Source organism: Passer montanus, unplaced genomic scaffold (genome assembly GCF_014805655.1).
Source record: "Passer montanus isolate IOZ18808 unplaced genomic scaffold, ASM1480565v1 scaffold163, whole genome shotgun sequence".
Lineage (NCBI taxonomy): Eukaryota > Metazoa > Chordata > Aves > Passeriformes > Passeridae > Passer > Passer montanus.
The window spans coordinates 294,596-307,225 of NW_024363494.1; the positions used below are offsets into that span (position 1 = coordinate 294,596).

The 12,630-nt window shown below is 46.0% G+C and overlaps 1 protein-coding gene and 1 long non-coding RNA gene across 2 annotated transcripts; both read right to left on the reverse strand.

Moving 5' to 3' along the window:
• Positions 1-4,613: 4,613 nt before the first annotated feature.
• On the reverse strand, positions 4,614-5,782 carry LOC120499577. The gene is made up of 2 exons (XR_005626914.1): positions 5,251-5,782; positions 4,614-4,954 (listed from the first exon to the last, which is right to left on the reverse strand). It is a non-coding gene; the product is annotated as an uncharacterized LOC120499577 (long non-coding RNA).
• Positions 5,783-10,176: 4,394 nt separating this feature from the next.
• Positions 10,177-11,157, reverse strand: LOC120499569 (olfactory receptor 5V1-like). The gene has a single exon (XM_039703424.1). The coding sequence runs from the start codon at positions 11,155-11,157 to the stop codon at positions 10,177-10,179; it is 981 nt and encodes a 326-aa protein (XP_039559358.1).
• Between the last annotated feature and the right edge of the window lie 1,473 nt (positions 11,158-12,630).

Here is a 12,630-nt window from a genome sequence, read left to right on the forward strand (position 1 = left end):
TTAATGGCCAGAATAATAACAAATCCCTGTTAAAAATCAACAACTGTTCCAATTCCAGTGAGCAAGAAAATGATGAATATGCCTCAAATGTAAAATAAACAAAAATACAGTAACCCTTTTTTTTCCTTTTTTTTTTCTTCTTTTTTTCTTTTTTTTTTTCTTCTTTTTTTCCGTCTTCTTTTTTTTTTTTTTTTTTTTTCCTTTTTTCCCCGCAAAGCTCAAAGTCCTGTAAATAAGAGAAATTGCATCCAGTCAAATATTTGTTATGGAGAACCTCCACTCCATCCACAAACTTCAGTGCCATTCAGCTTCCAGGCTTTATGTAAACACAAAAGCAACTCTAAACTTGGCTCCAAGGTTGATCATGCGTCTGGAAATTTGACACTGGTCTCAACTGTGAGTTTTGAAAGCTGCTTACTAAAAACATCTGGGCTCCACTTGCTCTGGGAGTTCAACTGAAAAGTCCTTCTTGTTGCTCCTTGGGCAAAACACTCAGTGAAAACTTTTCAGTTTGTTTCTTTTAGGTGCCCAAATTTTTCCAAGTGGGAAACCCGGGATTTAAGCAACAAGTTTTCACTGGGTACTTCCAGCACAGAATGCAAATGGCTGGAGTACACAGAGCTGCTGGCTCCTGGAAACACTCTCCCAAGGGAGACAGACAAAGGATATTTGAAGTTCTGCCGGGAAATTTGCTTTGGAGACCAAAAACGAAGCTGTTTTTATGCAGGAAAAAAGTCCAAACACAGAATAATCTGTAGCTTTGTATTACAAGATTTTATAGACAAGGACTATAAAACCCTCTTTAGACAAACTTCTCAGTTGTGACACAGGATTTTTTTCTGACTGCAGTATTTTTACACACAGTCTAAACAAAATGGTGTAGGAGATTGTAATTCTCTAATTTGCCCAGAACACCCTTTCATTTATTTTTATTTCTTTCACAAGCCTTGTAAAAATACACTTAGAGCCAAGAGAGTGAGGAAGAACAATGTTAATAATATAGTAATTCTGTCAGTACAGCCAGAAGCAGGATCTGGTGAATTTACTTGGATGTATCATCCCTTTTTAAACTAATTTTCAGACTGACTCCACTATCTGTGAAGGAAAAGCTCCATCCCTGATTGCAAAGGCAGCCTGTGCCCCAGGTGCTTACACAACACGGATTTGCCCAGCTGCAAAAGCCACAATAAGTTTGATGTTGACATTCCACCATATTTGCTCTACTGTCATGATCCTCCCATGGTGCCATCCACCTTTTTTCCCCCTCTCTCAGATTCACAGTGTTAAAAACAAGGGGGTGGGGATCATTCCTGTCCCTCTTTGTGTTATATTGAACTTTTTCTTTAAATACTGTACAAAAATTGCAAATAGACCACCCATTTAAAGTCAACAATTACAGGGAAATTTCCCAATACCCCACAAAAAAAATCCCCTCCTTCTGAGCATGAATTCCCCTGGGAAACACTGGTGAGTGTTGAAGCCCTCATGGATCACCAGGCAGCTTTGATTCTAGACACATGGGTGAAATGTTCTTTTTTTTAAAAGAAGTTTTACTTCGGAATCAAAGAGACAAACAGGTTTCTCCCCCCTGAGACCATCAGGTAATTTTGTGAGGATGCACAAAGGTGTTCCTTGGATTTAGTACAGCACTGAGTTTGAGCAGACACTAAATCTCTCAGAGGAGGCTGCTTTTTATACTCAGCCACCCAAAAAGGGATGAGCAGCAAATGCTTTCAAGCATGAGGAGAAGAAACAAGCTTTTACAAGGAGCTGGCAGTTAAAGGACATGCAGCAGCCTGATAAAACAGCACAAAAACAAGCAGTGGCCCATGGCTGATCTCTGTTGGGCAGGATGGGTGGGGGGCACCCCCGAACTGCTGGGCAGGTCTCTCCAGGAACTCGTTCCATGGCTCATTCAGCAGAAGTGAAGGGATTCAGTTGATGTAGAGGGATGTTCTCAGCAGAGGGGAGGCACAGGGAGAGTTTTCTCTGGGCAAAGCTGGTTCCTGCTGTGCTGTGCTGGGAGGGGACACTGAAAACACTCCTGTGGTTCATGCAGAGGCGCAGCCACAACTCCACAGGTTCCACATCCACCTTTCCTGCTGGGTCCAACTTCCTCCTAAGCCACGTTCAGGCCCTTGGCATCAAAGCAAAAATACTGAAAAGCAGCTCAAGGGGCTCAAGCTGGGCCTAAAAAAGTTGTGCTGCCTGTGGGGCAGCGAGGCAGTGCTGAAGCATGGAGAGCTGTCCTGGACACAGCTCCTTCCTCAAGGTGGGGAAGAGATCCAGTGGTGCTGTCCCCACACACTGAACAAACTGGGGGGGAAAAAGCAAGGAAATTGCACAGAGAGAGGGAAATAAACCAGGGGAAACCATCTCTGTTGTGGTAAGAAATGGCCGTGACACTTGAAGTCGGGTTGGCCTTCAGGACTGTGTTGATGTTGTCGTGCTCAGCTCAGCAGATGTTGGGCCATGCCCACAGATATCAGCGTTCCAGCAGGCCATAAAGCAGGGACAGAGAGGCCACCCACTCGGTGGGACAGGGAGATAAGGGGTCAGGACAGCCCCAGGAGCCCCTCAGCAATCCCACGGGGCTGTTTCAGCTGGGTTGGGCAGAACCCTGAACCTGGGCAGAAACCCTGGCCTTTGTGGTCAGCGTCCTGGGAAGATGCTGCCATAAAAGCTGTGGAGGCAAAGCCCTCAGAGTCCCCTCAGCCAGCAGCCAGAGTGCTCTGCCTGGCCTGAGGAATCTTCCACCCACTTGCTTGCTCAGTCATGCATGGCCACAAACGTGTCTAAATAGGCAGCAATGACCAAGACTGAAACTTCAAATCGGGAACTTTCCAGTCTGACAAGTAAAAACAAACAAAAAAGATTTCCGCTCCACACGTACTTAGCACAGGCCAGGCCCTTCCTTGCCTTCTGTTTGGTGCTCTTGGCTCCTTCTAAAAGCCTCTGAGCAGGGACACAACCCACAGCAGGCTCAGAGGAAAGAAGATGAAACACTCCCACGGCCAAAAAGTGTTTTGTGTGGGGGTGTTTGTATGTTACATTCCTCACAGAAACACCCCCACACCTCGTTTGTCTCTTTTCCCTGTCTCCAGCCACCCTGCTGACCCCTTAGAGAGTCTCTGCAGGCCGTGAACTTAGCAGAAAACAGCATTTTTGACCAGTTTCTTTTGGGCACTGGGTGGGTCTGAAAGCTCCAGAGTTAGAGACACAGGGAGGAGCTCAGTGACTCGAGGGCAAAGGGTGATCACAGAGAATTTCCCCAAGATGCCAAGACCCCGAGGGGCAGGGAGGATGTTCACTCAGGCCCAGAAGGAAGAGTTCTCTGACAAAGCATTTCTCCAGTCAGGAGGTTCAGGTTGAGCAATGGGCTGACACCAGCTGAAACAACAGACTGGGAGGGAGCAGAGGGATGCAAAACCACGAGGATATTTCTGAGGTCACCACGGAAAACAGTCTCTGAGTAAGAAGAAAAAAGAAGCCAGAATTGCAGCATTGTTACTTCATCCAGGGAACTTTGTTCAATGAAGACCAGCAGGCTCAGCATGACCACACAAAAAAAGCTACCAGGCTTTTCTTGGAATTCCTGCCTGTATCCCTGCCTCAGGCAGGTTTAACTACCAGTGGACTCTGCCTGGAAAAGGCAATTCCCACTTTATTCCCTGCCTGTGTTTACTCTGATCTGCTCTGGAGTCACCAGGCCCTACTGCCCTCCACATATCTAGAAGCATTTCAAGAGGAATAGGGAGGTTGTCAGAAAACATCCACTTCCAGAGTTTTCTGCTGGAAACCCTTCTCCTTCGAATCACCAGCCTTGCTGTGGTGAAAAATGTTGTCACCACAAAATTCCTCAGGTGGGAAAGGTTCAATCCCTTCTTGCTAGATTCCAGAGGCCAGGAAAGCAGCTCAATCCAGAGAAAGGAGCATTTCCTGAATTTATTTCAGGAAATATTTATTCATAATGATATAATATATAATATATATAATATTATATATTAATATTTATTATTCCATAATAATTATTCCGTTATTTTAACCTAAACTCTCACACAGCCACTTCACAGGCCTACAGTGACAAGGATGGGAACAGAGCTGGGAATTCCAGAGACTGGAAAAGAAGGAGGAAGGGGACTGAGAATCTGTGTTTTTACCAGAATCTGTGTTTTCACAGCCACATCCAGCATGAGAAGCACCAGTGCAGAGAGGCTGAGGAATAGGAAGAGAAAGTGATACCACCATTACTTTACATCAGCTGGAAACTTTCTCTTCGTCTTCTTCCAGGTCCTTCAGAAGTGGCTTTTTCCAGAAGTAATTGAGAGAAAACAGTTCTACCCCATTCCCCACATCACCCTCCACAAAACCAGACAGATCTCTCTGTTTCAGGCAGTTCCTGCTTTCCTGTCAGGTGGGAGGATGAGGATTGAGCAACAGCACCTCCAAAAGCAGCCAAACCTCGAGGGTGAGGAATTGGGAAGTGGGTGGGATCTCTTCCCAACCATCACATGACTTTTATTCATCCTCCTCCTTGGGAATGATGTAACATTCCATTTTCAGACAACGTGCTTTGCCTGGTATCTACAAGAAACAAACTAGGAACGTCATGATTAAAAAAGCATCTTTATTTCACCTGAAAAAACTTGTGTTATACCATAAACCAGGAAATAAATCAAAGGTTAATCAGCTGCAATTTCAGTTCTGTTGCACTTTGAGGGATGCTGTCCTTTACAGCTCTCTCCATGAAGATTACGGGAATTTTGTTAACATTCCCATCGTGTTCCAGCACTAAGATTACAGTCAACAAACAGGACACTATTGGAAGTTGGTCGCTGAAGAAGCTCCCAGCACCCTTCCAAGTGACACTTCCACCTCACCTGCCTGCCAGAGGCTGCCTGGGAAGGGAGGAATCTCCCTGCTGTGTCCCAGAGCTCCTCCCGCTCACCGTCATCTGGGAAGGGAAGGGAAAGGAAAGCGAGAGGGGAGGGAAGCGACCAAGAGGAATAGGGATACGAGGGAAAATCCTGTGCCCAGGGTGTCAGGGGACAGGCAGAGAGCTGGAAAAGGGGTGGAGGGAGAAAGGAAAGGCATCTGGAACCATCTGTCGGAAGGGAAGGGAAGGGAAGGGAAGGGAAGGGAAGGGAAGGGACGGATCGAGCTCAGAGCTGGTGGTCCATGAGGAGGTTCCTGATGGGGAGAAGGGAAGGGAAGGGAAGGGAAGGGAAGGGAAGGGAAGGATCGCAGCACCTGGCCCCGTTGCCAGCCACCACACTCAGCACGGGGTCCCTTCAGGCAGCCCGGGCGAGGCCCGTGGCACGGGAGCGGGAGGCAGCCGAGCTGTTCCGGTTTGTCCCGGGTTATCCCGGTTTGTCCTGGTTTGTCCCGGGCTATCCCGGGGGGGTCCCGGCCCGGCCGAGCCGCCACATGGGGGCGCCCGCGCTGCGCTGCCCCCCCGCACCCCCGCGGGCCAATCAGCGCGCTCCATGCGCCGCTGCCCCGGGGCACGCCGGGAGTTGTAGTCTCAGCGGCGCGACTGCGGAGCGGTGCCTGCCAGCGGCTTCTGCCCGGTTCGGCGGGGCGGCTCCACCCCTGTTGTCTCCTCACGGACACTGCAGGGTGGTTGTCGCCGTCCCGCAGCGCTGCCGGGGTGCAGCACCGGGTGGGGATCCGGCGTCGGTGTCGCGTGGGGATGACGTCATCGGGAGGCGCGGGCGGGTGTCATGGCCGCGGGGGAGCTGTTCCCTTACATTCCCCGTCAGGCGGGGGAGTGAGTGAGGGCTGTGCCCGGGGCTGTGTAAACAGGAGCACACACTGAGATAATCCCGGTGGAACTGTGCCAAACATGAAATGTTGCAACAGAAGAGTCAAATTGCATCCTAGGTTTTATAAGGAGCAGGCATACCCACAGCATTTGGTTCCTCTGAGAAATCACCATGTCCAGTGTTTATAAAAGTCCTGATTATCACAGAGTCTTTGGGTTGGGAGGGACCTTAAAAACCATCACATTCCATGGGCAGAGACACTTTCCACTATCCCAGGCTGCTCCAAGCCCCATCCAGCCTGGCCTTGGACACTGCCAGGGAGGGAGCAGCCACAGCTTCTCTGGGAAATCCACTCCAGGGCTCACCAGCCGCACAGGGAAGAGTTTTCCCCCCAGTATTCCATCTAAACCCATCCCCGGTCAGTTTGAAGCCATTCCTGCTTGTCCTGTCACTCCTTGTCCAAAGTCCCTGTCCAGCTCTCCCTGAGCCCTTTTTGTCACTGGAAGGCTCCAAGATTTCCCTGGAGCCTTCCCTTCTTCAGGCTGGACATTCCCATAACCACCAACAAGCCTTTTGTAACACAATTAAGCAGAAATAAAAACCTAATTATGTTGTGGGAGGGGAAACCACAGCTTGTGGTCTACACGCAAAAAGAGAAAATGGAAAAATACATTAAAGTGGTGAAATCATCAAGAAAACAGGATGAGAACAGGCATGAAAGATGTTTGGTGACAGCAGAGCAGGCCATAAAAATATGATAAAAGAAACCAGGACTTGCGGTCTACATGCAAAAAGAGAAAATGGAAAAATGAAAAATGGAAAAATATGAAAGTGGTGAAGTCGTCAAGAAAGCAGGATGGGAACAGGCATGAAAGATGTTTGGTGACAGCAGAACAGGCCATAAAAATATGATAAAATATATAAAAATTTTATTCCTTTCTTTATAGAGGGTATGGCAGAACTGGCAAACAAAGGAAGTATTTCTCTGTACAAAAGGTTTTAGTTTTCCAAGTTTAATATTAAATGTCGCATCTGATTCTGGGATTTCTCACAAATATTTGGTGCAATTACTTTCCTGAGGCTGATTAATTCTTAAGTAATTGATGGAAAGCAAGCCATGAGCATTGTTTTTAACTATTCAAACCCAAATATCTTTTGATTTTCCAAGCAATTCCCCTCACACTTCCTTTTTACCTGAAACTTGAATTTGAATTGGATTCAGTCTGCTAAGAAAGGAATTCTGGGTATTATTTTAACTTTACAAGAAAAAGCACAGAATTTAACCCTAACTTTGCAAAAGTTAATACACATTTCTGCTGATGCCAGGATAAATTCTAGGCAGGACAGTAAAAGGAAGCCTGGGTGAGCAGTATAAATTCCAAAATTTTAGGTGGTTACCCTTGAGTGAGGTAAGACAAAGCTATCTAAAATTGGATTAATAAGCAACCAGATTTTTACCACCCCCAAAGGGATAAATTTCTCCCCAATATCCAATCTAACCCTTCCCTCCTTCATCTTAAAGCCATTTAAAGCCAAGTGTTTAAAGGGTGGCCACAGAGAGGACAAAGTCTCTCTTCACAAGGAGCCTTGATTCTATGAATTCATTTTTTGTATAAGAATCTAAAAATAGGTGAAAATAGCACTGACACACCAAATAGAATTTTTTTTTTTGATTCCTAAAGTCTTGGGAATTGTAAAGCCAGAACTGCAGCCCAACCTGAATTTCACAAGTGGATGCTATTTTTAGAGGAGAAAAATAAATCATTCACATCCTCTTTTATGATGCATATTTTCATATCTGCCAGCACCATACAAAAAAAAAATTAGAGAGGAAAATCTGCTCTAGTTTCGTTGCAACTCATAAAATCCACACATAAATAATATAGTTGAATAGTTGGACTTTGCTTAAGGAAAAAGAAAGTTTTGTTTTGTTGTAGGGTTTGGTTTGTATTTTTTTTTTTTTTTGAAGGCACATCAAGAATTTCAGGCATTCTTTATCTTTAGGAATAGATAAATGAAAATGATCTCTCACTAGTTATATGAGATTAGCAAATAATAGGTGAAATCTGATTTTCAGTGGCAAAAACAAAGTGTGAATGCACAGAAGATCACTCATGTGGGAATTTCATTGACAGAGTATTTTTCCTCGATTTACTTGGTGCTCTGTGTACTCCCACCCCTGTTCCAGCAGGGCAGCTCCACTTCTAGGAATGTAAGAGGATCTCTGTGCTGATGAGTCAGTCCAGGGGTATTGATTTCCAAGAGCAGCCAAAAATAGACACTTGGGGAAAAGAGGAGCAGAAACTGGGTGAGTGTGTTATGATCCTAACCTGCTAAATTCTTCCAGTGGTGCCAAAGAAAATCACAGCTGTCTCCTTCCAGTCTCAGAGGTTACTGGGCATGAGGAAAATGAAAGAGGATGTCTCGGTTTTGAGGAATATTTAGGGATTAGCTCCTTGATTCGTGAAGGGGTGATACAGCTGATGGCAAAGAGTGAACCTCTAATGGACACTTCCCATCAGACCAGGTTGCTCCAAGGCCCATCCAGCCTGGCCTGGAACACTTCCAGGGATGAGGCAGCCACAGCTCCTCTGGGGAAGAAGGAGAAAAGAAGGAACACATTCCTTGCCATATTACCCAAAGACTCGATCCCAGCTTTTGCTGTGAGCCTTCTTTGGTCCACTGGCAGCAAGCAGCTCCTTACAGTGGATCTTTTTGGGAGCACATGGCTGGGGTGGGTGGAGAGGGAGGGAACTGCAGCAGAATCAGACTTGATAATCCAACCTTTCCACCTTCACAAGCCAGGAGAGGCATCAAAATCTCCCATCTGGACACACATTGAAAATCAGGCTCTAGTTTCGTACTTTGGAATTCAGATGCCTCTTTTAAAAGGCGTCCAGGGTTTGGAATTGCACACAGGCTGATGTCCATCCTTAGGCATCTCTCCACACAGCTGCATTTGGATTCCATCACCTCTGGAAAGAGGAGCATTCTCCAGTCCTGCAGGGAGCAGCCACCCAAGGCCCTTCATCTTAATAAGCCCTTTTGGGCATCCTGAAGAAGACTCTAATGATCTCAAAACCTTCTTAGGAAGCTCCTGGTGGACCTCCCTCATCCTTCTAACAAGTCCCCAGGCATAATTTCACGGGCGCTGAGGAGAAGGAAACTTTCCTCCTTTTTAAAGAAAATGAAAACTTCTAAAGCAATTCAGTTTGTCTCAACTTCTCCACATCTTGGAGAATTCATGGCTTGGCCAACACCTCTCTAGTCCTCCACTTGGTTGGCAGAAGTTATGGCAGGAATTTGAAGGATAATTGATCCTTCATCATTATCCTTCACCAGCTGCACCAGCAGCTGCCCCTGGCCAGCAACCTGTGGTTGGCAGAAGTCCCTCAGAACCTTGTGGAAGTGCCTGGGAAATCCCAAGGGGGCCATCAACAGCCTGGAACAGATTCCATGTTCCAGGGGTTCTAGTCAGGAGTAAAGTTGTGCATAAAAACAAATCCAACTCCCGTGCCCTGGTTGTGCTGCCATTCAGAGCCCTGGAAGAGCTGCAACAAGGATTTTTTTTCCTTCATAAATATCCTGCTCACAGTCGTAATCTCATTCACACTGACAATTTCTTTTGCATTTCAGACACTTTAAGGCTACAATTAATACAAAGTCTCATCACAGAGTGAAAGTATTTAAAAATTCAGAGCCATATGTAGCTAAATAAAAGAGATTTTATTAAACCTATTTAATCATAAACTTTGGGGGTCAATCGAGTGAGAATAATCTCAGCATTTTTACGGATTATTTATTACTTCTCCACAAAGAACAGAGGTAGTGAAGAGGGGGATGAGCTGCAGGAAGCAGCATCACTTCTCTCTCCATTAGGATTTGATGCAGCAAGGAGAAAAAATGGGAAAAAGGAAAAATGTAGTGGCAAACATGGCTCCAGAGGTGGAACTCTGGTGATTCCAGCAAACAACAGACACGCAACAAGGAGAGAGAGAGAGAGAGAGAGAGAGGGGAGAGCTGATCCATAAAACAGAATTTAATATATTTGGAGTTTAATTTTGAAAGGGATATAAACTGCCTTCATACAGTGCATCTATGTGTGCCTGAGTATCAGTTCCCAGAATTCCTGCCCTAAAATATGCATCCAACACCTGCCTGCTCTCACCTCAGCTTCCTCAGTGCTCAGTGGAGAACAGCATTCCCAGCTGGACTCTTCTCATGTGAAAATGGCCTGAAGCTGTGCCATGCAATTCTGGAAGTGCACAGCTCTCCCTTCTAACTGCAGAGGGAGCCAAAAGAAGGAGTTTTCAGTCCAGAGGAGTTTTCAGCCCAGAAAATGAATGTGGATTCCAGCATTTAATTTTTAGATGTCTGAAAGTTAGAGAGGATCAGTCACAAACTGTGATTTCTACCCAGCTGACGGTGGAGACTCAGCGAGGTTTTCTTGTCTTGTTGAAGCCCTTCTCACCTGGCTGATCACTCTTTTTAGGGCACACTTTACCTCTTTGTTCCTGAGGCTGTAGATGATGGGATTTAGGAGCGGGGTGAGCATTCCATAGAGCATGGACACGACCCTATCCCAGTGTGGGGAATAGGTGAAGGAAGGGCGGACGTAGGTGCAGATGGTGGTCCCGTAAAAAAGGCAAACTACGGCCAGGTGAGAACCACAGGTGGAGAAAGCCTTGTGCCAGATCCCAGGGGACTTCCTGGCCAGGATTTCCAGGAGGATACAGAGGTAAGAGACCACGGTGACCACGCAGGCACTGCTCCCCAGCACCCCGGCCACCACCAGGATCACCAACTCCCTGCTGTGGGTGGACGAGCAGGAGAGGGCCAGCACGGGAGGAATGTCACAGTAATACTGCTGGATTTTGTTAGGACCACAGAAAGAGAGTGTGAAAACCAGAGAGGTGTGCAGCAGGGAGTTCAGAAGCCCTATTGCCCAGGTGCCCAGGGCCAGCTGGGCACACAGCTTCGTGCTCACGATGCTCAGGTACCTCAGGGGGTGGCACACAGCCACGTAGCGGTCGTAGGCCATCACAGCCAGGAGGAAAATCTCTGTGCCCACCACAGCAATGAGGGAAAAGTGCTGGAACAGGCAGCCAGAGAAAGAAATCTCTTTGTGCTCCAGCAGCAAGGTCCCCAGCATCCTGGGCACGGTGATGGTGGTACATAAGAGATCCAGCAGGGATAAGTTGCCGAGGAAGAAGTACATGGGGCTGTGCAGGTGGGAGTCAGTGCTGATGGCAGCGAGGAGAGTGATGTTGCCTGCCATGGTGGCCAAATAGATGAGCAGAAACAGCACAAAGAGAAGCAAACGGATTTCTGGAGCATCAGAGAGGCCCACAAAAACAAATTCAGATACTGCTGAGAGGTTGATTCTCTGCATCTTATCTCTTGTTGTGGGAATGAGGCAGAGGTTTCCCTGGAATAAAGAAGGTGTAACTTAATCACAATTTCATCCACATTTTAAAGATTATGGGTTTGGGTTTTTTTTTTTGGTCTGTTTTGAAGGTCAAATTCCAAGCATTGCCGCACTCAAAATCTAAATTTTACCCACAAATTCCTAATGCAAAAGGCAAAGTGTAGGTATTAAACTTCACAGTGATTAAAGCAAAATGTTAGTTTTTGCAAGTTGCCACCTCAGACTGAAGAGCTGGAAGTTGAAATTACCTTCCCTGTGGCGTCCAGCTTGGACACAGCCCCAGGCAGCACAACAGGGCTTTTAAGGTTCTCTGAGCAAGGGGAGTGTGGTATAGATTCCTAAAATTCCTTTCAACATAAATTACTTAGTATTAATAATACTACTAAAAGGGTCTAGATTAGTAACAGAAGCTGAAATTTACTTTTTAAGGGAGCAATGCTGCCAGAAAAGAATTAAATTGCTCATAATCAGCAGGGAGATGCATTTTGGGGTTTTTTTTTTCAGCTTTTGGATGGGGCTTGGAGCAACCTGGTCTAGTGGAAGGTGTCCCTGCCCATGGCAGGGGGTTGGAATCAGCTTCAAGGAGCTTTCCAACCCAAACCATTCTATGATTCTGTCATTAAAAAGTGACAAGTAGGCATCCCATTAAAAACCCCCCAGTTTTCTATACATTTTACCCTACAGACTTCCATAATGCCATTAGTACTTCTAGCATCTCTCTGAACTTTCCCCCATCTCATTTCCGCAGTTCAAAGAAGTCTAAATGTGGCATTAAAGGATCTTCCCATTTACCCCACACTGCTCCATGGAATGTAGCTCAGTATTTACAGTAAGGATTTACATACCAGCCCCAGAGGGAGGGAAAGCAAAGTTGAATCCAAATGCCTCCTTTTTGGGAGGCTTTGGGATTGATTTTCAGATGGTGGGAATATTGTACCACATTCTCATTTGTAAGAGATGCAGAGATAAATAGATTGATAAAATATTTCATCTGGCCAGGCTTCTCTGTGGTCTCATGTTCTCCCAGAAGCTTGAGAGGGAGCAAAGTCAGGGCTTAAACTACATAAGAAATAGTTAATTCAGCAGAAATAAAAGGGACATAACTTGTTCGTGAAATGGGGAGTTCATTCAGGTGAAATAGCACAGAAACAACACAGAAATACTCACTGCTGCACAGAATTAATTACAGGTGATTTACAGTTTTCTGTATCTCCAGGAAACAAAACAATCTTTTTCCTTCTTTTTATGTGTGACATAAAAATGATTTCACTCATAAGGAAGAGATGAATCCCGATAGAGCAGCGTTGGAATATTCACACAGACACTTGCCAGCACTGGCACAGGGGCTGGCTTGGCTGCAGGAGTAAGCACCTCTCTTCTTTAATGAGGTTTTATAAATATGAGGGAGCGTCTGGGGACAAGTGTGTCTGACAGTTT